The sequence below is a fragment of the Desmodus rotundus genome, chromosome 7, assembly GCF_022682495.2.
Source record: "Desmodus rotundus isolate HL8 chromosome 7, HLdesRot8A.1, whole genome shotgun sequence".
Classification (NCBI taxonomy): domain Eukaryota; kingdom Metazoa; phylum Chordata; class Mammalia; order Chiroptera; family Phyllostomidae; genus Desmodus; species Desmodus rotundus.
The window spans coordinates 42,252,895-42,279,665 of record NC_071393.1 but is presented as its reverse complement, the minus strand read 5'-3'; the positions used below and the strand labels follow the sequence as shown (position 1 = coordinate 42,279,665).

Below are 26,771 nucleotides of genomic sequence, written 5' to 3'. Positions count from 1 at the left end.
AATTTCTTTTATTATAGAACAAAAATTGGTAGGTAAAGGCAATTAGTAATATATGAATGCATTACTTAAAGATTTCTCATTTGAAGTAAAAACAAAAAAAGAGTTTCATTACTGTATAAAAGAATAAAGCATTCAGCAATAAATGAAACATAACTAAGCCAAAAATCAAAACAATGCCAACGTTTTGAGTTTATAATATAGAAAAACAGTCATTGTTTTGAACAAATTAGAAGAAATATGGAACTGTACAAACAATCATATTGAAGCATAAAAAATACATTAAAGTACATGTTCTTTGGTAACTGGGCTTTATTGTTTTGTTAGTTCACTGTTATGTTTTATTATTCTTTTTAACAATGTGTAAAGGATGTGGAACAATCAACCTTTTACTTGGAAAAAAAATGAAGTCAAATTATTTTTTGCCTGGTTAAAGAAACGAAATACTTAAAAAAACAAGCATATACCAAAACTGAATTTAGATAGCATTACTCTTGCTAAAACGGAGATCATATGCATTTCTGTTCGTATTGGTTTTAGAGCATCCGATGAATGAAAAACTTCTACTTGAATTTCATGGACAGATGGATCCAAAATTTTCAGCCGCCCACCCCCACTCAACATTAAAGCTGAAAGTTCAAGGCACTGACTGACATTTTGAGATCAAGTGTCAGCACAGAGAATTCATAGGCAGAGTACCAAGTCTACTTTTCTTCCTTTATGTAAATCTCTCTAACAATGATATGAATAAACATATCGGTGTTAAGTAATTGTGTAGCTGAACTAATTAAAATACAAAAATAATAAATTATTGGAGTGTGGGGATAGATATCATCTTTAAGATGTGGTTTACTTGGTCGTCGGTGTCCAAAACCAAGAATTAGAGTCAGCTACAGTTGGAGAGCGAGTGTATTCCTTAGCACAATGTGGACTGTGCTAATCTTCAAGGAGATGTCGAAAAAAAGATCAAGAATTTCTCATGTAGAATTCAAGAGAAAACCAGTCTGAATGTTTAAAAGAGACAAGCAACAAAGTATATTCCATCTTCAAACAAAGAGCAATAGATCCAAATTATAATCACCTAAAAGTGTGTGTGTGTGTGTGTGTGTGTGTGTGTGTGTGTGTGTGTGTGTGTGTGTGTGGAGAGAGAGAGAGAGAGAGAGAGAGAGAGAGAGAGAGAGAGAGAGAGAGAGAGAAAGAGAAAGGGAAAGAAAAAGAGAAGGGCAGAAGAGAAAGACAGAATTTCTAAAGATAAGATTCTTCAAAAACTGCCTTAGGATGATAATCATGTTTTCCCCAGACTATTGTAGGTAGCCTAACACACCTGTTGTAGGATGGTCACATAATATATTAGATATTACTTTGGGTGTTGCCCAAGGTCAAAATGGCTATTTCAATTTAAATATTTTTCAAATCCAGGCAAATACTAATGTGTATGCTAAAGAAATGAGTTTTTCTTACTCAAATGACCTGATATATTTAAAATTCTGGAAGTAGAAGTTCTTTTTAACATATTGCTCTGAGAAAAAAAAAACTCAGAAAATTTTCTAAAGAGGCACTTGCTAAAACAAACAAGAAATCTAATTTTCAAATTAGGCAATTGAGATAAAATGACTTTGGAGAAGAAATACTGATTTCCCAGCTACCATACCCTTCCATTGCTTTGTAAAATTTATCTTCTTTACAGATTATATGCAAAGGATATCTGCATAAAAATAGACACATGGGAAAAATAGAATAATTTAAGTTGTTTTGTCAATTATTGTGATATTGTTTTCCAAGAAGGAACCAGACAGCAGTATCCTTAATAAGATAGAAGATCTATAGTCTTAAAAAACAAGTAATTGCAAAGTAACGCATTTGTATGCATGATATTTGGACTAGTACATGGAGTCAGTATTGTACCTAGTGATCTTTGCTATTTTAACTGAGTTTAATCACACCCCATACAAAGGGAAAGCTTCAGGTACAACAAGACGACACCTTCAATAAACTTTTAAAATTTAAATGTACCAATGAATTGACATTATCTATACTAACAATGCCTTTCCATTAAATTTTAAATGTACTTTCCCTAGGTGCAATGACATACATAATATCTGTAACATTTATAAACATCAATAGCGATGATTTGTTTTTCTTGTTTTCAAGTTATCTTTATTTTTTACACTTTCTTTCACTTAGATCATTTGAGTTATTTTAACATTGGAAACTTGCTACAATAAAATGTTGTCATCCATGTATATTCCATTTAATTCAAGTAAATAGTTGCTACGTAATTCCTTAAATGGTTACTAGAATATGTGTTGTCTGTGACATGTGTACTGAATATAAACCAGGCACTTTTGTTGGTAACAATTTCAAACTTGAAGATTACTTAGAGATTATCCTATTAAATTCTGCATTTGCATAACAAAATTGGCAGTAAAGACAGAAACAGATCACACCATTAAGAATTGCATTGCTAGAATTAGAACCCAGTGCCAGAATTAGGATCTAGCCTACAATTCATGGTCCCCTAATTCAGAGTGCATCCAAGTTCACAACAAAGATAAAATCTGCGTGTGCAGTATTATATCCTCATTCACAAAATTGCAGCTAAAAAACACGGCCACTCTCTCATGAAAAAAAGAGAAAATATACATATATATATATATAAAATAATTCAGGAGCAGAAAACTGAAATTGTTAAGTCCAGAGAGAAAGGTGCAGATTTAGTGAATGAAAAGTTTATCTGTAGCTGGAGGTTTCAGAGGACACCAGGAGAGAAGTGGTATTTGACTATTGTCATACAGAATGGGTTCATAAAGGTGACTTTAAGCATATTCACGACAAAGGAAATTACAAAAAATACCAGATGCAAAAGTGAACAGGATAATGAACGGTTCGCCTTGATTGGAGGAAAGTGAGATGTGATCTGAGAGGCAGGTGGAAGCCCCGTGTGCCAAGTTAGGAGTGTGAATCACAGTAAATGAGTAGCCATATGGAGGTTTCTGAATAGAGGGAAATAGTCAATTCTTACATTCATGCCTTTGCTGAGAGAAAGTTTACCCAAGCCAAGGAGATCATGTCCTGCTGGTGTTCATTCTTGAGTGAGAAGTAGAGGGTAATTGTTTTAGGTGAACTTGGAAGGAATGTAAAACACTAATATAAAGCAAATGCAGAGAAAGTTGACCTGAGAAAAGTTTTAAGCTTCTAGAACCCACTACACTTTCTTGCCCTTAACAGTTAAACAAGATTTTTCTGTCACTAGCAGTTGAAAATGTTCTGGCTCACACTGGAATGTTCCTCTGATAGCACTGTTCTGAGGGGAAGGGAAGATCGTAAATAGGGAAAAGTAGTAGGAATGTCTTGACAGTGGAACTAGAGAGGCAGGAATAATTTCTGAGGAAGTTTGGAGAATTAATAGCTAATAATCAGGAAAGTTCTATCTGTGAGTCAAATATTGGGCTGAACACTTTCAGACATCATCTAATTTAATCCTCAGAAAAATCTATGATATAATGGATGAAAATAAATCTCTACCATGACACATATTAAAAATAAATATTGAGAGAAATTATGGTTAAAGCAGCAAAGCTGGAGTTTAAACCAGGTCTCTAATTTTAGGATCCAATATTCTAATTTTGTAATCTTTTAAAAAATTTTTTCGAGTACTGTTAACATACAATATTACATTAGTCTCAGGTGTATAACCCAGTGATTGCACATCACAAAACTCACCAGTGATCATCTCAATCTATTTTGTACCCATCTGGCACAATACATAGTTATTTGAATATCAATGACTATATTTCCTATGGCATACTTTACATCCCTATGACTGACTATTCAGTAACTACCATTTTGTACTTTTAAATCTCTTAACCTTTTTCACCCACTCTCCCCAACACACCTTCAATCTGGCCACCATCAAAATGTTCTCTGTATCTATGAGTTTGTGCCTATTACTGTTCTGCTTGCTCATTTATTTGGTTTTTTAGACTCAATTGTTGATAGATATGCATTTATAGCCATTTATTCTTTATAGCCATATTTTTACCTTTTCTTCTTCTTAAAGAAGACCTTTAACATTTTATGTAATACTGGTTTAGTGGTGATGAACTCCTTCAGCTTTTTGTTATCTGGAAAGCTCTTTAAATGTCCTTCTAAATGATAGCATTGCTGAGGAGAGTAATCTTGGTTGTAGGTCTTTGCTATTCATCACTTTGAATATTTCTTGGTAATCCAGCCTGTCTGCAAAGTTTCTGTTGAGAAATCAGCTGACGGTCTTATGCAAGCTCCTTTATAGGTAACTGACTGCTTTTCACTTGCTGCTTTTAATATTCTCTCTTTGTGTTTACCTTTGGCATTTTAAATACAATTTGTCTTGGTGTGGGCCTCTGGGTTGATCTTGTTTGGGGCTCTCTGTGCTTCCTGGACTTGTATGTCTAATTCCTTCACCTGGTTAGGAAAAATTTTGGTCATTACATTTTTAAAGAGGTTTCAATGGCTTGCTCTCTCTCTTCTCCTTCTGGTACCCATATGATGCAAATGTTGATGTATTTGAAGATGTCCCAGAGGCTTATTACACTATCCTCATTTTTTTTGGATTCTTTTTATTTTTGCTCTCTGATTATTGGTTTTTATTGTTTTTTGTTTTTTGCTTTTTTATACTCCACTGATTTGATTCTTGGCTTCATCTTCTTTACTGTAGGTTGCATGTAAATTACTCATTTCAGTTAGTGTATCCCTTTCTGACTGGTTCTTTTTTATGGTTTCCATGTCCATTTTTATGCTGGTGAAGCTCTCCCTAAATTTATCTCCTTTCCCCTAAGTTCATTGAGCATCTTTATAACCAGTGTTCTGAACTCCGTATGTAGTAGATTGCTTGATTTCATTTTGTTTAGTTCTTTTTCTGGAGTTTTGTTCTGTTCTTCATTTGCAACATCTTTCTTTGTCCCCTCATTTCAGTAGCTTCCCTGTGTTTGTTTCTATGTATTAGGTAGAACTGCTACATCTCCTGAGCTTGGTAGAGTGGTCTAATTACTAGGTGTCATGTAGGGTCCAGTGGCACAGCCTCCCTGTTCACCTGAACTGGGCACTCCAAGTACATTTTTACCCCCCTTCCCTCACCATGTGGGCTGCGTGCATTATTCTGTTGTAGCTGAGCCTTGATTGCTGTTGACATGTTAATGAAAGGGATTTACCTCAGGCCAACTGGCTGCAAGACTGGCTGTGACCACCAAGGAGAATCAGCTATGCATGAACCCAGCACTTGGAGCAGGACTGACTTCTCCCGCTGAGAAGTAAGAGGTGGACACACACTGAGTCCACCTCTTGAGTGTGTAGCTTACAGAGATGGTTAGGTGGTACTTTTACATGGTCTGAAGCTGTCCACCAAGTACACTGGTTCTGGGGCCTCCTGGGAGGTGCAGGCCAAGTTCAGCCACTACCTGTGTTCTGCCCGGAGCCCCTTGGCATGAACTACAAAGTGCTTTGCAGATGGCTACTGCCTGTGCTCAGCTTGGAGGTGCCGAGGAGAGGCCAAACTATGAACCAATGTTAGCTGCTTATAGTGCTGGAAATGGGCTGCTTTGAGAGAGATACAAGATATGTTGAGGCCTGATGCTTCTTGTTTGAGAGATTTTGGGAAAGTCTGAAGCCTGAGCCAAGACAGACCATTTAGCCCTGGCTGTTGTAGCTCAGTGGATTGAGCACAGATCTACTAAACCACAGGGTCACCAATTTGATTCCCAGTCAGGGCACACGCCTGGGGTGCAGGCTAGGTCCTCAGTAGGGGGTGCACAAGAGGCAACCACACATTGATGTTTCTCTCCCTCTCTTTCTCCCTCCCTTTCCCTCTCTAAAAATAAATAAATAATTTTTTTTTAAAAAGGCCACTTATATGTAAAATTCACTGTAAAAAGAAAATTTCCTCTCTTGATTGTTTTATAATTACATCTGTTAAAATTTTAAAAAGCAATTGCTACTTATGTTACATAAAAATCTTTCTAAAGGAAAACATTTTATTTCATTCATTGAGACACAATATTAAAGAACAGAATACATGTTTGTCTAATTTTCAAATACTATTTGGCTTCTTTCTCTTTGAAAATAGTTTGGAATTAATAAGAAAGAGTAATTTCCCATTTAAAATAAGTCTAAGTGTGAAATCAAGGGCAAATTTTTTTAGTTTCTCAATGTATAGTCAGCTTGTCTTGAAGTTTCATTTTGAAAATCTTTGCTTTTACCCACTAGAATAATTAAGACTTCAAGGAAATATTCATTTGCCAGAAGTTCATAAGACAATTCAAAAAAATGTAATGGAATAGCATGATATACAGCTATTACCCCTAAAATCCAGATACAAAGCAAAAAGACCTATAAAGAGAGAACATATGCATAGCAGTGCACAGAAGACAAGTCAAAAAGCAAGTTAAGAAAAGTAAGATATGCTGGAAATATACCTGGTTAACATGCATACACACCGTGTAATTATTATGATCAAATGAAGAAAATACTGCAGCAAAAGAATTACTAAGGAAGTTTAACATGGCAGATGAAGAGAATGGATGCATTAAGAAGATGATTAATACCTTGTCTTCCCTACAGCATGACAATTAGGCCTTCCTTTAAAGTTGTAGCCCTGCTCCCCTGGTTTATTGATAAGGGTACAATTGTCAGCTATGATTTTATGCTAATTTTATGTATTAAAATGCTTCTGGATGGAGAGGAACATTGATATTTGATAGGAAGCCATATCTTTGCGCTTAGTGTAGTGACTCTTGAAACATCAGAGAATCTGGAAGTTATACCTACATGTTGTTACAAGAGACATTAGCTCCTGTGGGGAAGAGGGTTCGGCCATGGTTCTCAGCTCCAAATTGTGTAGACGTTGTCTCCTTACATGTAAGCCAATGTCTAGGCAGTGGTTCTTAACCTGGGTTAATTTTGCCCATCAGGGGACATTAGGCCGTGTCTGGAGACAATTTTATTATTGCTATGACATGGGAGGAGGGTCACGCTACTGGCATCTCAAGATTAAAGACCAACTAGCAGGACAGCCTCCCATCTACACACACACACACACACACACGTAGTAATTTCATTGTGGGCAGAATAATTGCTTTTGTTCGGAGTCTGTCCTATGCCTTAGGGATGTTTACTAGCATTCCTGGCCTCTGTGCCCTGGATGCCAGAAGCATCCCTCCTCCCTCCATCATGACGATAAAAAATGTTTTCAAAATGTTTGAGTGCCTTCAGGAGCAGGGAGTGGGAAACATGCTGTCAAGCTGTGGATCCTGTCTTATGTCTGCCAATCAACTTGATGCCATAGGTGCCAATTGCAGAGCCGTGAGTTTGAATGGAGTTGCACCTAAGAAGACCCTCTAATAAGTTACAGCGGAGTTTACTACCAAGTAAAACTATATTAGCACACTATAACATAATAAAATCCAAAATAAAATAATGTTGGCAAGACCAAAATATATGTGGCTGGTATTAAATATAAAATATGATATTGGATCGAAAATTGAAAATCATCAGGGAAAAATTGCTAATGATATGCTAGAATTCTGTGTGAACGACTCTTGCAGGTAAATCAGACACTCTGGTAAATCCGTGTCACCAGCTGCAGAGATAGGAAGCCAGACGTCCTCTCCAGCAGTGGCCTTTGATTTCCCTCTTCCTGATTGGTTTTATCACGCATGGGCTGAAGTTCCTTTAGGAATTCAATTTCTTACATTGTTATCTAACTTCTGAAGGTCTTACCCATTTTTTCCTAACCAGAGATCCACATCTTCTGCATGTTTTCTATTTTCTTCTGCATAAAGTGTTCTATTAGTGGCATTTTAAAATAAATTGATAAAATCACAGACCTGTTCATAGGATATATTATTGTAAACTATTATGTGTGGTTTATTTTAATGGTTTATTATTATTATTGCTTTTTTATTTTCATGGGAGAAGAGCACAGTACTCAGAAAATGCTAAAATGCCATATTTGAGAAGAATACATTTTTGGATGAGAGATAAGTCCATTTTTAACTAAGAAAGATTTAAAAGGCACATAATTTTTATAGTTTTTCATGTTACTTTTTATATTTATATATGTTTATGTTCACCTCTCTTAGAAAATATTTTTCCATAAAGTAAGAAAGGAAAGAGAAGAAAAGACCTTAGGAAAAGAAGCAACATAAATTTTCTTCATTCAACATATGTTTAATTTAATCACATATTTAAAAGATTTAAGGAGAAAGTACTTTCAATACTATGGAAATGCTATAATCATCCACTTGACTTTGTTTCTGTACAACAGGAGTAGACGGAAGTACTTAGATGACATCAATAAACACAAGATGTGGTTGGGTTCAGTTGTCAGTTCTTTTGATCATTCTGTTAAAACTGGCTTGCCCTAGCCTGCTGCTTTGCACAGATGCTGAAAATAAAACTTTTAATGAGTAAGCTTTTTTCTAAACATGAAACTGTGATTGGATATGCGTTATGACATCCACAGAGATAGAACTGGGGGGAAATGCATATATTCTCTTTACGTGATCCATACACCTGACAAACCAGTCTTCTTTCCAGGCTATCTGTCCTCCATTGCTCCATAATGTCATTGTGTCTGTGTTCTACATTGAGAAGCTCTTTAGGAAAGAAGACTTTCTATTTTCTTGACCATCTTAGATGGTTATTTACCCTACCATCTTCTCTGTAATAGTGAGAAATCAGGGGCAAGACAATTGCCCACGATGGCAGGAGTTCAGCTAAAGGAAATTCATCCTAAAGATTTTCTAGAAAATAATATATCTGCTTTGGAAGTTCAATTTTCAAATATTGAGAAGTCACACAAAGTGTTTAAACAAATCTATTTTCAATAGGCTCCACTATACTTCATCAAATCTGTGGGGAAATTAAGTAAGAATTATTTATATGACATATTGACTTGAAATGAAAATTCTAGAGTATTTTTTATAAAGATTAATTGTACATGATCTTATAAGAATATTGTTTCTTTTTTTAAGAAAATAATTACCTGGGGAAAGGAAAAGGTCAGGTTGGAGAAAATAATATAAGTATTAATATTTTCAAAATATTAACATTGCCTCAGGCGTCAGTTGATTAATGGTTTTAATAACTTCTGCCAACAACAAAAAAAATGAATAGGGACATTTAATTTAAATAAAGAAACACTGTTAATAAACACTGAGTTCTGTTTAATAATCATTAATGTTAAAAACATGAAATATGAATGCTTAAAATATGTTGTTAGTAAACTTAGAAGCTTTCGTCAACCTACGTTCTAGTCAAGTATGTTACAAAGTTTTGCAGTGAGAAAATGAAATTAAGAATGTCTTACCAAATGGACATTAGCTTTAAGTTTTTGCTCAGTACAGAAATCCTGAAAGTGGCTGAGTTTATTGAGAACCTATCAACCTGACAAGTGTTAGAGTGCTAGAAATTTAAGAGTAGGTTTGACTCATAGATTAAATTATAGTAGGAATGGATCAACAATCTTCAGGGGAAAAAAAAACAGTAAAAAAGGTATAAGAGTAATGATTTGTAAGTAAGAAATTAGATTCTTTACATTAAAATATAGCAGAACGTATATTAAAATAATAATTATAATAATTTTCATTTTGTGATACGTGGTAAACAAAGTTTTGGTTACTTGGCAAATTTATTTTAAATGCATACTACTTGAAAAATGGGAAACATATTTTTTGAAACAGGAAAGCTAAAGCTCAGTGATATTGAGCTGTTTGCCAATAAGCATATATATCATGTCCAATTAATTAAACAAGGAGGCCATTAAACTGAGGTGGCTCTAACTGCTGTGGCAGCCGACCTAAGCAAACCAAAAAATCTAGACCTGTAAACGCCTCAAGGGTACGAAATAGAACCCTAAGGACAACCAGTCACCAATAGCCACCCGGGTTAAAGTGGAAGATACCAGGCAGATAAATGGTAATGGGAAAAATACAATAAAAATAAACTATTTAAAAATAAACTCTATCCAACTCATAATTTCCTTCCTTTACTTGGGCCTTTTCTCTATAAAAGTCTTTCCCAGAGCGCCTATGGATGGAGCACTCCTAACCACTTACAGTGTGTCCCTGCTGATTAGAAAGGATTTTTACTCAAACTCTTAAGCATTTTCGTATGCCTTAGTGTTTTCTTTAACAATAGTAATAAGTAATAAAAGCTAGGATTCTCTGGGTCAAACAATGCTCTTTAAATGAATGCTCTCTTCAAAGTTATCCTGACAGAGGCAGGAATGTAATAACCCTAATGCAGCCATTACACAAAATACGTTGAAAATAACCTTGAACTTACCATTTACATTTCTGATTTAGTCTTTTGAATAATGTCAAAGACAAGTTTTCTGTTTTTGAAGGTGAATTTATGTTGTGGTGTAAACAAAAATCTATCACAATCAGATCATTTTGGTGAAAAAAAGAAATCCAATTAAAAGCTTGGCGTGAAAACTCTACAACCATTCAAGGTATTTCTTTGTGTTGCTTAAGCAAACTCCACAGGTGCTATTACAAGAGAATTTTGAGGAAGGCAACAGTGAAGTAATAACCAATGATTTTGCAAGAAGCACAATATGTCATCTAACATGTGCATTAGGAAGTTTTACTTTGAAGTTTGCCCACGTGGTGTGCAGACTGAACACCAGTGCCCGTGACCAAGGAGCACCCTTGCTCCTTGGTGATCAAGGAGCCACCAAGAGGCTTTCTGAAGAGGTGGGACTTAACCATGACTTAAAAGGTGAAAAGCAGAAGAATTGTTGGGAACAGGAGAATGGAGAAACCAGAGCCTGGCTAAAGAGGCAAAACTGAGTTATCCGGATCATGAGGCTGAGAAGAGATGGTCTGAATTACTGTGGAGAACAGGAAATGCATCTGTATAAGTAGGGCTTTCCAGGCTGCTGAGCTGACAGCCATTTTATTGTTCTGCTAATAAGTGAAAATTCTTGTTCATTCACTTATAAATTCATTTCGACTGCCTTTAATGTTTTTTGTGTGTGTAAATATGACAAACTGCTCCCTTGTTTCCTCTTTTTTAATAGTTACTTTGTGTCATATTAATTTTAGATTAATCTCTAGTCACACTGATGTTTTTAGAGCAACTTCACTATTTAAAAATTCCAAAAAGTAGTTCTATTTGCTTAACACAGTCATTCTGTGTATCTGGACACTACATCAGATTACTCAGTAATTTGTCTAACGTTTTTGAGCATACATGTTACCATACATCTCTATCTCTTTTTAATAACTTTTTCTTTATAAGGTCCATGGTATTCTGCTTTGGTTGAATATTCATTTTGACTGAAAGAGATTAACATGCACTCTTTGCCAGATTTCTTGAGAACCAGTAATCCATAAAACCCTGATCTGTGGCTCCCTCCTCCTCATCCAATTTGGTCTTGCTTAGGAAACAGGTAAAAAACATGAGTTCATCAAGAGCCCTGATTATTTTCTTTCATAAGTTTTCTCCATTTGAAAAATATAAATTGTAAGTGGATCATTAAATCTCACTTGGAGATGGCAAAAAGCTATTACTTAATACAATTTAACACTATGATCAGTTTTTGATTTTTAGTGTATACTTTATACCTTATAAAAGAAATAGCTTATCTTTAATTGTAGGTGCCAGAAATGTTTATATATTATATACAATCATTTATCTATTATATATAATATATTTATATAAATATAGTATGTATTTATATTATAAATATGTGAATATGTATATAACTGTTTATATATTACATATAACATACATTTATATAAAAATATAAATATATATTTATATATACACAGTTTTTTGTGTGTGAATGACAAATTGCTCTCCTTATAACATTTATAATATACAAATCAAAGCCTTAAAAATAAAGTGATATTCAATGCAGTGATATTCAATATATCTTCTCCAACTGACTTTCAAAGAAATGTATTTCAAATTATATTGTCTTTACTAAAATATTTTACCTGTGCATTGAGATAAAATGCTTTAAAGGATAGCTTTTATTAAAAATAAAATGATGTAATTTATGAAATAAAAATTAAAGCATATACAACTAGAAGTATATGTATACAACACAAAAATAAATTTAAGAAAAGTATTTTAGGAGGAAAATGGGTATATTTTAGTTTCTTCATTTAATATATGGTACATATTTGAATATATTCATCCTATATCATTTTTATTTAATCAATATTCAAGTGGTCAATACTCTAATGGATAAATTAAAAATCACCTTACTACTGTGATTTTGTTTAGGAAATTATTCTCATTTTCTTCAATAAGCTCTCTATATACTATGAGTTTTAAATGATATTGAAGGAAACAGCATATGCCACCCCAAAATGTACAACTTAGACTTGTGGATTATATTGAGCTGGAGGCAATCAAGACCTAGCCAACTCAAGAAAAACTTTTATTTCCCCTTACTGCCCTCAAAGAATTTAGGCAGGGGGTCTGGCTCAGAGAGAGAGAGAGAGAGAGAGAGAGAGAACTATTCAAGAGATAACTTTCTGGCAGGGCAAACATCTGTTCTTATCATCCTTACGAATTACCCTTACTCCTTTGAAACCTCATGACCCTATCCAATTCCTTAGCTTAGGATGGCATATAAGTTTCAACTGCCCACTTGCATTGGGTCTCATATTTTTATAGAGTTCCTTTATGTACAAAATCACAAATTTGTTTTATTCACACTAACCTGTCTTATGTCAATTTAATTATTAGGCCAGCCAAAGAACCTAGAAGGGTAAAAGAAAAAAATTCTTTTCTAACACATATATATATTTTTTCAATGATTAATTGTAATGTTTCAAGTAGAAAAGAGCCAAAAAGTTAACAAAAGAACTTGTTTTATAGTTCCAAAAACATGTGAATGAAATTAAACAATGACTAAAAAATTAAGGTCTGTTATTAAAATTACAATGTACTTTGCAATTTCATTTAGCAATTTAAAAACTTAAATTAACTTTAAAACACTATTTTTCAAAGTATTATATTTACAACTTCTTATTCTGGTACACATAATGTGTGCTAACTGGTAATTGTAGAAGTTAAAAGTATTATAAAATAAATCATCTGATTTCTAGGAATAAGCAATGTGCACAAGAATTTAATAATTTAAATGATTTCCTTTTGGTAATTAAGCTTGTGGGAAGAGGCTATAGAGTTGAGTAAAATACCTCTAGGTATTTTCTTTTACTTGCTAAATCACTCTACACATTTTAAAAAGAGGCATATTAAGTGGAAATAAAAATAATTTTAAAAGTTTTAAGAAAATGATTGCTTTATAATTATAATACATTTTTGCTAAGAACAAACCTCACTAAAGATCTGAAACATTAAAATGGACTATTCCCTTAGTTATATAATATTGAAATACATACACAGTCTGTCCAGAAGGTATCCAGTCATGTAGTATGAAAAATAAAGATATTTACTGAAGAAGATACAAGATACAAGAAACATGGTACACAGGACAATGATGCCTCAGTCCCCTTAAAAGTAGGCACCTTGGGACCTCACTGAGTTCCCTGAATCGCCATCAGCTACCTCATCGTATTTTTCTGAATCACATCAATGGTCTAGAATCTCTCCCCTTTCAAAGGTGATTTTAGTTTGGGGAAAAGCCAGAAGTCACAGGGTGCCAAATCTGGAATGTAGGGGGGACTGAGTCACCTGGGTGATTTGATGTTTCACTAAAAAGCTCTGCAGGAGATGTGATGTATGAGCAGGCATGTGGTCATGATGAAGCTGCCAATCACCAGGTGTCCATAGCTGTGGCCTTCTGAATCATCCCAATGGGTTTCTGCAGAGCAATGTTCAAGCTTAACACCAAATCTGATACAGATTCGTTAAGCTACTAGTTCAGTCATTTTGAATGCAATCACCACACAGTACACACACTCACTCACAGGCATCTACAACCCCCACTGACTAGTACAGTGAAGTCATCATTGTTCACACATGCGCATTCCAGTCCACTCTCCTTGGCTGCCAGGTTACATGATGCCCTGCAAACCATTCTCGTTATATTAATAATGGCTGGACTTTTTCCAGACAGACCTTGTATTTAAATCCTTACAATGTAAATTCATCAAAGTCCTACATACAATTACAACTGTGCTCCTTTAATCACTTTGGTTGGTTATTGTTTAACTGGGTAGAAATGAAACTAAACAGGAAAATAATGTGCCTCAGAGATACCAATTTTTTTCTTATTTATCATGACCATTTCTTTTTCTATATTTATATTTCAAAGAAGATAAAATTATAAATAAATATAGGACTAATGGCCAAGATGGAGGTGTAGGTAGATATACTTTGCCTTCTCACACAACCAAAAGAGGGACAACAACAAATTTAAAAACAAAAAATAACCAGAACTGCCAGAAAATTGAACTGTATGGAAGTCCAAGAACCACGGAGAAAAAGAAGAAACATTTATCCAGACCTCTAGGAGGCATGGAGAGGACGTGTGGCAAGGCATTGTCTGGAGGACCAGGTGGGCGAGGTGGCAGCTGGTAGAGCAGGTGATCCCACTTTGTGTGCAGATAAACGGGAGGGACAACTGAGGAGCAAGGCAGACTGCACAACCCAGGATTCCAGGATAGGGAAATAAAGCCTCAAAACCTCTGGCTGAAAAAATCTGTGGGCCTTCCAGGAATGGCAGGAACTCTCAGCCTCACAGGAGAGCTCATTGGAGAGACCCACAGGTCCTAGAATGTATACAAATGCACCCACATGGGAATCAGCACCAGAAGGGCCCATTTTCCTTGTGGGTAGCAGGGGAAGTGGCTGAAAGCCAGCCTAGAGCTGAACAAGTGTCATTGTTCCTCCTCTGACACTTCCTCCATACACAGCACTACAACCCAGCAATATGGGTTGCTCCAACCCAGTAAATACCTAAGGCTCTGCCCATTACAACATAACAGGTTTTGTGCCGGTGTACTGGGACAAAAAAACATGGCCCAAATGAAAGAACAGATCAAAGTTCCAAAAATAGAACTAAGCAATGAAGAGATAGCCAACCTATCAGATATAGAGTTCAAAACACTGGTAATCAGAATGCTCACAGAAATGGTTGAGTATGGTCACAAAATAGAGGAAAAAGTGAAGGCTATGAAAAGTGAAATAAAGGAAAATATACAGGGAAGCAACAGTAAAGAGGAGGAAACAGGGATTCAAATCAAACATTTGGAGCAGAAGGAAGAAAGAAACATTCAACCAGAACAGAATGAAGAAACGAGAATTCAAAAAAGTGAGGAGAGGCTTAGGAACCTCTTGGACAACTTTATTCGGTTCCAATATCCGAATCATAGGGGTGCCAGAAGGAGAAGAGGAAGAGCAAGAAATTAAAAATTTATTTGAACAAATGATGAAAGAGAACTCCCCTAATCTGGCAAAGGAAATAGACTTCCAGGAAGTCCAGGAGGCTCAAAGAGTCCCAAAGAAGTTGGTTCCAAGGAAGCACACACCAAGGCACATCATAATTACATTGTCAAAGATTAAAGATAAGGAGAGAATCTTAAGAGCAACAAGAGAAAAGGAAACAGTTTCCTACAAAGGATTTCCCATTAGACTATCAGCTGATTTCTCAAAATAAACCTTGTAGGCAAGAAAGGGCTGGAAAGATGTATTCCAAGTCATGAAAGGCAAGGAACCACATCCAAGATTACTCTATCCAGCAAAGCTATCATTTAGAATGGAAGGGAAGATAAAGTGCTTCTCAGATAAGGTCAAGTTAAAGGAGTTCATCATCACCAAGTCCTTATTATATGAAATGTTAAAGGGACTTATCTAAAAAAAGATGATAAAAAATAAGAATACTAAAATGACAACAATCTCACAACTATCAACAACTGAACCTAAAACAAAAACAAAAACAAACTAAACAAACAACTAGAACAGGAAGAGGATCACAGAAATGGAGATCACATGGAGGGTTATCAGTGAGGAGGAGGAGGGGGAAATGGAGGAAATGGTACAGGAAATAAATAGCATAAATGGTAGGTACAAAATAGACACGGGGAGGTAAGAATAGTGTAGGAAATGCAGAAACCAAAGAACTTATATGGATGACCAATGGACATGAGCTAAGGCTGGGGGAATGCTGGTGGGAGGTGTGTAGGGTGGAGGGGAATAAAGGGGAGAAAACAATTGGGACAGCTATAATAGCATAATCAGTAAAACATACTTTAAAAATTATATATAAATATAAATGTGTGTATATAAACTAATGTACAAGAATTCATTAATACAATAGGCACTATAAGAAAGGAGGTCTTAATAAACTAAAACATATAAAAAAGTTCAAGTGCTGAAAAAGGTGTTCTCACTTGGAACTGGCAAGACAGTTGGCACCCAGCGCCCTCCTGGGCAGGCCAGGAAAGCTCGCCTCGGAGAGCAAGTGCTGTCAGACTACACCGCCTGCTCCGCAAAGGCAAGTTAGCGCACGATCTTCTCACCTACACCAAATGAACTAGACTTTGCCTATGTCCGTCAATGCCTTTCAGTCACTCACATCCCTGTCACACTGGAGACAACTGTGCCAGTATTTATCTTCCTTCATCCACTACTGAATGTTCAAATCTTGAGCTGAACTTAACATTTTCTATGGGGCTCACTAAGAAGAAAAAGCAAAGGAAATGTAACTCACCAATAGAATTCAGGACACTAGCATACTCTATGGAGATAGAGATCTTGGTTTTTGAACCTTCTAAATTCCCTAGAGCCACTGGGCTCTCCAGCTTTACTTTCTGCCAGTGCTTCCTGGTGAGGTGTGAGCACAGTGAAACGAATTGCCCTAATAGCTGCAGGAACGCTGAAGCTTCGTGCAAAACTCTGGAGGAAGCACAGAGCCCTGTGATTGCCAAGAATGAAGTCTTCCAAACCCTGTCACCTTCCTCTGTGGTCACTTGAGGATGTGACTTATTCTGGGAGAAATGAGGAGAGGTATCTCTTTTATAATTCTTTTTCTTTCTGACACGTGTTTTCACATGAACCTCTCAACTACGTGCCTATTGTCCCGAGTATAAATGCCAGCCAGGGAGGGAAAAAGCAATACTGACGTGCCGGATGAAACCTGCCATCTAAAAGCTACATTACTTGGAGAAAAAACTAGTAATTAATTGGAAATCAGCCAAAGTATCTGGCAAATAATAGTTTGCATATTTGTAGGAGTTTCTATAAAACAGGGACAGGGAATGGTTAAGCAGCAGTCAGAACCTGGCTCCTCACCTCATACACAAATGAATTGGCTGACATTAGTTCCAAATATAATCCTTCTATTTCTCAATTATTCTTTCAAATTTAAAGTCAGTTAATTCAATCTGTCAATATCCTTAAGTCTAATACAAAAATAGACAGGTTTGGACTAAATCTGGTATTCCATTTTCTGAGTTACAGAGGAACCACCGAAAGAAAACAACATTGTTGTTTATTAAAGTTTATAGTTTCATCTAATGTACTGTTTTCTTGAGGACCTTGCCACTGTGTATTTAAGAAATAGGACATCAGCTGAAAGTCACTGCAGCCCCACTGGAGCTGGAACAGACTGTGTTCAGCTTGCTTTTCCTTTTTCAGGAATATCCACACCACCTGCCATAAAAATGACCAAGCCCCCAAAATTCAACATGAAGTAGGCATCATTAAACTTTTAAAATTTATGAATTTAGCTGGTTTTAATATTAAAACAAATTTTTGTTAGAACTGTAACAGTAATTTCAATAACAATAGTTTAAAATCTTATTATTCAAATCTCACAGTTAAACGATACCTGTTAAGAAAGCCAAGCAAAAGTTCAGCACCAAATATTGGCCTGAATTATCTCAATATTACTAGATAATTATGCAATCGACTAGATAATTTTGCAAACTCCATATCTGCAAAATTAGCATTGCAATGATTAGGTCTCTGCAATTTAAACAAAAGGATTCCTTGAAACAGGTGGATAGTGGGGCAAAGGGCAACAATGCTGAAGAAGAAACATGAACTGTGAAAAGAAGGCATATTATATTTTGAATCAGCAATTACTTCCAGTCTTCACTTTACTTCATTATGCATGGCCAGTTTTTGACTATTAGGCTTGTTGATTTTTTGGCATCAACTCACTGAAAAGTACTATAATCATCACACATGCACACACACAAATACAATTCTCATCTATTACTGTGTATTAGCTCAGGTAATGCACAGATGCAGGGGAAATTACAGTTAAAATTGGGTACCAATAATATACAAATAGTTTATCCTCACCCAGCTCCCAAACCACCTCATTTTACTAGTAACATTCTGTAGCATTTCTTCCCATGGCCCCCACCAACGACACGGAGAAAAGTATGTACTTACACTGCACGATGAGCTGCACCAAGGCCTCTCTCGGTTTCACATTAAAACCGTTGTACTGGCTGGTCTGACATCTGTACGTCCCCGACATCTCCCTAGACACATTCACAATCCTCAGTGTCCCGTCATAGCTCTCCATTTGCATGGACCCGTCCGGCATTGCCACTTCTTTATCCGCTCTAGACCAAAGGATGATGGGTTTAGGTTTTCCAGTCACTTGACACTGCAGTTCTATTGTGTCTCCTTCTCTGGTGACCAAAGGTGATTTTTCCTGTGGAACAGTCAGATTGGGTGGAACTTGAAATGGGAAAAAGAAAATTTTTCAAAGTTAGTATAAACTGGTAAAGCATATGCAAACACAGAAAATCATAAGGAAACAATTTCTGCTGGCTGAAGGTGTGTGGTAAATCCAAATGACAAAAATTATCGAGAAGACCTTGGAAATAAGTGGCAAATACCCTCCTTGAAATAATTCTGAATCATTTTTATAGAACTCTCTTGAATGAGGTCTTGAAACTTTAGCAAAATAAATAACCATTAAATTAGACTGTAAATGGCCAATTTATGAACAATCTACTCAACGACTTGTCATTTTCAGCCACTAACTGGGTCTTTAACATGTGCAATTCACAGAAAATTGATCTGCTTGCTGGGGGGTGGGTCAGCTTTTCAGTCTTCTGCTTTGTATGCGGCTATGTCTTACCTAAACATGCTACAAGAAGAGGGAAGTGACAATGCAGACTCAGCAGGCATGGTAAACACAAGTAGTAGGAAAGGGAAAAAGAAGAACCTTTGTTATGCAATTAGAAGTTTTGCCTGGTTTAGGAACTACTGCCAAATTGCTAAGGTTTAAGGTCTGCTTTCTCCCTAATAGAAATGAGATGGAACAGCTCACTACAATGCCACGCTCGGACAATCCACTGTATTCTTCTCTTTTGAATGTTTAATATTTTTTGAGATTTATATTTAACATAATTTCACTTTAAGACATTTTAAGATCACTGTAAATAGTTTGCCATAATGTTGCTGCTATTTCTGTCAAATTAATTTTAAGTGAATTTAAAAAATATATATTTTGATAATACAAGAATTGTAGATTTTCAAGTTAAGTTATTTTCTGATTTATTGAAAATATTTATGAGAAAATTAGGTTGATATTACTGGAACTTACTTTACTGTGCTAGAATATATATGTATGTTATGATTTGGGACAAAATATAAACTTCCAAGAGGAAATTGCTATCTAATGAGTTTTCTTACAAATAAAATCATCTGTTTCATTGGAAGACTTTTATTTTTAATACAGTACATATGAATTCAAATGTATTTATGCAATAGAACATCAATAAAAACATTGGACTAAATTAAATGCCAGAATAAGAATACACAGAAATACATGAATCAGCCTTCCTATAAGCGTATTGTGCTCCCTCTGCGCTCATGGACGAAAAGGCGGGGATTTCACTCTCCCTTCCAGCATCGCTGTGCTCCAGTGTCCAGGAACGAAAGCAAACATAATATTTAAATTATCTGTCAATGAATATTGAATTTTTTCACATAGAAAAAAATAAATTCAAGTCCAGAGTGATATGAGAATTAATTATCTTGCTATGTACCTTCGTATATACTTTTTCATTTAATTCCTTCATTTACTTCTTATCTTAAAAAGTAGTTAAATGATAGAAAAGTAGAAAAATAATGCATAGCATCTTGGAAATGAGAAAATATGGAACATTAAAATATTAAGCACCACTTTCTATAAATATTCATATATATGTGTATGTTGTGTGTATGTGTATATATATATATATTTATATACACTCACACACACACACACACACACACAAAGAATTGCCATTAACAAAGCATATATTTAAATATGGCTGCATTTTAAAAACCTGCATGATCAAGTAATTTCATTTTCTTCTTGTAAATACAAACAGTTAAATGGTTTTGTTAACATATCCTTTTACAAGTAAACCACGAGGGAATGATGCAATTCTAAGCAGCCCCCTCTAACAACAGGATCAGAAGAAGCTGCACTATTCACTTACCTTGCAGGAGGAATCACAAAGAATAAGAGCAATAACCTCAGCACTTAACATTAATTATGCTGCTACTATGTGCTCCACAAAGTTAGGGATTTTACATTTTCATTTAACTCCCTGAATAATCCTAAGGATTAAATATTGAATATTAAAATTTAACAAATGAAAATCCTGAGACTAAGAGAAGAAAAATACTTTGCTTTGAACAAAATTCAAACTGAGGCCAATTTGTAACAGGTGGATAATGTAGAGACATGATACCTGAAGCAGGTTCCAGTCAACTCTGGTGTCTGAAATGAATAGCTGGAGTCAGCACCAGACTGCTGTTCACAACTGCTGTGCGCCTGTGGGCGAACTGGGCTCATTTTCCCCGCCCATGTCTTCATCACTAGCCCAGGGTCAATAGAGCAGAGCCAATGTAAGGTGTGAGGGTGTAAGGTATCATTGCCACACATTTCGCAGGTTACCTCATTCATCTATTTTATGTCATATACCTATTTCTAGCTTACATATCTGTATGTATCTACGTTAGAATATTTCCCAAATATAAACCCAAACTGTTTCTAAGATATAGCAATCCAAATATATATATATATATATATATAAATTTATATATATATATAAATTTTGGTTAATCTATGTAAAATAAATGAAAAGAAATGATAAGGTATGAGATTATTATGTGGAGTATTCTTATTTGAAAGCTTCTGTCCTCATTGCTTTCAAAAACAAGCCAGGTGACCTTGGCCAAACTTCACCACTCTGAGTATTAATTTCTACATTTTGCAACTGAGAATATGTATTTTATGAGCTCCAAGGTTATTAATGTTTGATTACAAGAACAAACAGTAAAGACTTAAAGATAAAAGTGGTGCTAAGTGAAAGTATTTATTTCATGACTTAATAAGATGATTATTTAAAGATTTTATTACATTAGGCCATTCTAAAATAGACCCTTGACTAGCTTTATGTTTATCATGCTAAATAGTTCAAAAACTCCCCTTGTAAATTTGTTATTCATTTGTTTAGATAAACTTTCCTCCTTATGCAGTCAAAAGTATAGAAATGTAAACCTAAATTTTAATCTAGGTAACTTGAAAATAAATTTTACATAAATTAGCCCAGTTTTTGTGAAACAGCAAAACATAATTAAAATATTGTTTACTTTTCATTTTTCCATGGGGCTTTTTAAATCTTGAAATTGGAGTTAATTCTTTCTTTGCAACATTCTTGACCAAGAAATTTTATAACTTCTCAAAGTTCTTAGAGGCTTCTCTCTCTCTCTCTCCCACTCCACATTAAATTTCCCACTCTCTGGGATTTTATACTCAATCCTCTTTATTGCTATATATTTTTCTGTTATGAGCGCTAGTTTGTTCTCACAAATGTAACTGTTTTATATGTAGACAATATGAAGTCCAACTTTAGCCCAAGGTTCTTTCAGTTTATGATTGCACCTTATTTCTATATTCCAAAAGTCTTTCAAATTCCCACACTTAAAAACCATTTATTTCTTGACTTGTTAATTATCAACACATTTCATCTGGTAATTAAAAACTGTCACTTTTTTTGTTTCTTTTATCACTTCTTTTTGTTCACTACTTCCTAACTGCTGCTTTGGTTTCTCAGTCAAAAATGTCTTATGTCCGCCTATTTCTCTTCCTGACTATACTGATTTCTTAGTACAGGTCATCATTTTCTCTTTTTTGTGACAGTGTCCTAATTGGTCTTTCCGTCACCAGTCTAACTCTTCCGAGTCTCCTGTTACCCTGTCATAAATGTTATCATCATAAGTGGTATTTTGTTCATGTTGCTATGAACACTATAAACCTCAATGAGAAATGCAAATAATGATACTGCTTTAATGAAAAAGAACTGAGAACAGTCTGATAGAAATCTTATATAAATGGTGGTACAGGCACACACCAGAATATGATGCAGCCTTTTTAATCATAACATAATAGACCTATATTTACCGAGAAAGATACTTATATTTTTATGCAAGAAAACTAGTGAATAGTATGAACAGCTATAACCATTGTTAGTAAATGAGTAAAATGTGTTACTGAGCAGTATAAACAGAAATATCACATTTCTATATGACAAGAGTCTTATGCTAATTAACGTTAACAGGGAGCTTCTTACAGGGGAGAGTGTGTATGATTCATCTTTATATCACCAGCATTCTGCACTCTATTTAGCACATAATAGGAACTCAGTAAAAACATTTAAGCACATTAAGACAGCAAGCAGCTGGACCCTGATTCAGAGAAGATAGGGACACTTATATGTGGAAAAATCTAGAAACATTCCAAAACACTAACAGTGGCTCTCACTTAATGTGGGATTATTGGTAATTAAATCTTCTCTGTATATATATCCTTCATTTTTCCCTCTTCCACAAATTGTGCAATGCATATTAACATATTACAGGCTTCAAGAAGCCCAAAGAAAGTTAAAATAATGCAACCTAGTTTTCAATGCTTATCTGATAAAACTCCATTTTAATAACACAAATATATCACTCTGGACATGATGCTGTAGAAAACATAGTCTGAGAAATGCTCTAGAACTTCTCACCCTTATACCACTCATTCACATTTGATTTTACCAACTAGTGAACCTTAGTGCTCTTGAACAAGCAACTGTTCCCCTATGTTCAGCATGTATTCTAGCACCCCCTGACTTCCCCATGTATTGAGATTCTGTTCAAATGTTACCACTTTCAGGACTTTGCCTAGCCTAGGCCAAGGTGGATGCTCACTATTATACTGTACAGTCACTTAACCTGTACTTGTGGCTTCGTTCTATATCTTTTCCCATGTTTATATCTCTGACCAGATAGCTCCTTGGAAGCAGTGTCTTAATCTATGTCTCAAATCTGGTGCCCTGCTTTCCTACTTGGCACAGACCAGGATGGCACAAAATAATTGAGGAAGGAAGAGGGGCAGAAACAGAGAGAAAGATAATGAGTAAGAAGGTAAAGAGATATAAATATAATAGGAATAAACATGATAGATAAAAATCATAAACATTTTTGAACAAAAGTGAAAAATAACAATAAAATGTAATGGTAGCCCTGGCCTGTATAGAATGAAGGGTCATGGGTTCAATTCCCTGTCAGGGCATATACCTAGCTTGCAGGTTTGATTCCTGGTTAGGGCACTTAGGAGAAGGCAGCCTATTGATGCTTCCCTTGAGTGTTGATGTCTCTCTCTCCCTCTCTTTCTCTCTCTGTCTCTCTCTCCCTCTATCTCTCTTTCTCAAACCCTTCCTCTCTCTAAAAGCAATGAAAAATTATCCTTGGGAGTGAATTCAGCAAAATAGCATGATACAAAATTGATATTAAAAATCAGTTGCATCTTTATATGCCAATAATGAACTAACAGAAAGGGAAATTAAGAAAACAATCCCATTCACAATTGCTTCAAAAATAATAAAACACCTAAGAATAAATCTAATCAAGGATATAAAAGACCTATACTTGGCAAATTATAAGGCACTGAAGAAAGAAATTGAAGAAGATACAAATAAGTGGAAGCACATACCGTGTTCATGGATAGGAAGAGTTAACATCATTAAAATGTCCCTACTGCCCAAAGCAATCTGTAGATTCAGTATAATTCCTATCAAGATTCCAATGACATATTTCACAGACGTAGAACAAATATTTCAAAAATTTATGTGGGACCACATAAAGCCCTGCATAGCAACACTGATCTTGAACAATAAGAACAAAGTTGGAGGAATCATGCTACCTAATATGAAATGATACTACAAGGCCATATTAACCAAAACAATCATAAAAACAGATGCATAGATCAATGGAACAGAACAGAGAGCCGAGACATAAACCCACACATTTATATTCAGTTAATATTCAACAGAGGAAGCAAGCACATACAATGGGCTAGAGGTAGTTTATTCAATAAATGTTGTTGGGAAAACTGAACAGATACATGCAGAAAATGAAACTAGACCACCTTCTTACACCATAAACAAGAACAAATTCAAAGTTGATCAAACATGTAGATGTTAGGCCCAAAACCATACAAATCCTAAAAGAAAACCTAGGCAGCAAACTCAGGCATTGCGCGTACAAATTTTTTATCAGATATATCTCTCCAGGAAAGGGAAACAAAGAAAAAATAAACAAATGGGACTTCATCAAACTAAAGAGATTTGCAGAGCAAAAGAAACTGTCAACAAAATACGAAGACAGTCACAGATGAAAGAACATATTCACCAAGATATCTGATAAGGAGTTAATATCCAAAATTTATAAAGTACTTACTACACTCAACACCCAAAAAACAAACATCCCAATTAAAAAATGGACAGAGGACCTGAATAGACACTTCTCCAGAGAGGGCACACAGATGGCCAATAGACATATGAAAAGATGCTTAATGTCACTAGTCATCAGAGAGATGCAAATTAAAACCAGAATGACATACCATCTCACACCTGTGAGAATAGCTATCATCAATAAATCAACAAACAAGGACGTGTTGACGAGGACGTGGAGAAAGGGGAACACTTTTGCAGTGTTGGTGGGAATGCAAATTGGTGTAACCACTGTGGACAGCAGTATGGAGATGCCTCAAAAATTAAAAATGAATCTACATTTTGACCCAACAACCCCACTACAGGGAATATATCTGAAGGAACCCAAAACACTAATTTGAAAGAACATAAGCACCTCTATATTCACTGAAGCATTATTTACAGATGCCAAGATATGGAAGAAGCCCTAGTATCCATCAGTAGATGAGTGGATAAAACAACTATGGGATATTCATATAATGGAATTTTACTCAGCCATGAAAAAGATGAAAATTCCACCCTTTGCGACAGCATGGATGAACCTGGAGAACATTATGCTAAGTGAAATAAGCCAGTGAGAGAAAGACTAATACCATACAATTTCACTCATATGTGGAATCTAATGAACAAACTGAACTGACAAGCAAACCAGAGACAGACTCATAGATGCAGGGCAAGTGACAACTATTAGTGGGGAGGTTAGGGGGTGGAGGGATTGAGCAAAAAAGAAAAAGGACTCATGCACATGGACAACAGTGTGGTGATTGATGGAGAGAGGAAGTAAAAGGGGAATAAATGGTAATGGGAAAATATTAAAAAGTTTAAAATTTAGGACACAAGAAAATAAAAGCAATGCAAAATCAGGGGTAAGGATAAAAGAAAGAAAACGTAGTAATTGTACAATCAGTAGCCCATACAAGTAGCGGAATCTCCTGAAAAATATATTGTTAGTGTAGATTTCAGATGCAGATCTTGAGATGTGTTGGAGGGTATGTTAGAGTTTAGGGACCAAAAAAAAGGGGATCTTATAATTTTCCTTTTCTTTCTCTCTTCACTTAAAGATTTGGAAAGAGGCTGTACATTTTTTAAAAAGTAGAATAAAGTGCTAATTCAGAGACAAGAAGTGTATTTTGTTCATGTTTATTATGTCTTTTATTGAACTAACATATTTTTAAAAATACTCAGTTTCACCATAAAATCATTAAATTTTAAAAATTTGAAATGTCTGCACTTCGTGAGATGCACATTTACTCGTAATGTACTGCCTAGAAGAAAGTTCTTCCTAATGAAAATGCAGAGCTACGTCTTCTGACACACAGTGTGCACCCTGCCCTCACTTTGATTTTTCTTATTTGCAATGCTACTGTCACAGATTCAGTATCAGAGAAACTTGAAAAACCTGTGAGACCAATGTCTGTCATTCCAAACATAAACAAATAGACATAATTTGGACAACCTGGTTTTCTGTCAACTCTTCCTTTGCATCACAGACTGTGAAATAAAGCAAGTAAAACTATTTGACCTAATAAGTGAGTTTGGCAAAGCAGTGGAATACAAAGTCAATATTCAGAAGTAAAAGGTATTTTTGTACACTGACAATAAGATATCAGAAACAGAAATCAGGAAGAAAAATCCCAGTTGCTATAGCAACAAGAAAAATAAAATATCTAAGAATAAACCTAACCATGGAGGTAAAAGACCTGTACTTGGAAAATGACACAATTCTGAAAAAAAATTAAGGAAGACATGAATAAATGGAAACATATACCATGTTCATGGGTTGGAAGAATTAACATCATCAAAATGGCCACACTACCTAAAGCAATTTATAGATTCAACACAATCCCTATTAAAATACCAATGACATATTTCACAGATATAGAACAAACATTTCAAAATTTATATGGAACCATAAATGATCCCCAGTAGCCACAAAATCTTGAGAAAGAAGAACAAAGTGGGAGGGATCACAATACCTGATATCAAAGTATATTACAAGGCCACTATAATCAAAATAGTCTGGTACTGGTATAAGACACA

At 35.2% G+C, this 26,771-nt stretch overlaps 1 protein-coding gene across 2 annotated transcripts in view; it reads right to left on the bottom strand.

The window, feature by feature from the left end:
- Positions 1-26,771, bottom strand: part of MDGA2 (MAM domain containing glycosylphosphatidylinositol anchor 2) — an 829,607-nt gene that overhangs the window by 165,355 nt on the left and 637,481 nt on the right. For both annotated transcript variants that reach the window (XM_024573956.3, XM_053928205.1), the window contains one exon: positions 18,361-18,654. In XM_024573956.3, coding sequence (XP_024429724.3) covers positions 18,361-18,654 — 294 coding nt within the window. The remainder of the gene's footprint in view (positions 1-18,360; positions 18,655-26,771) is intronic.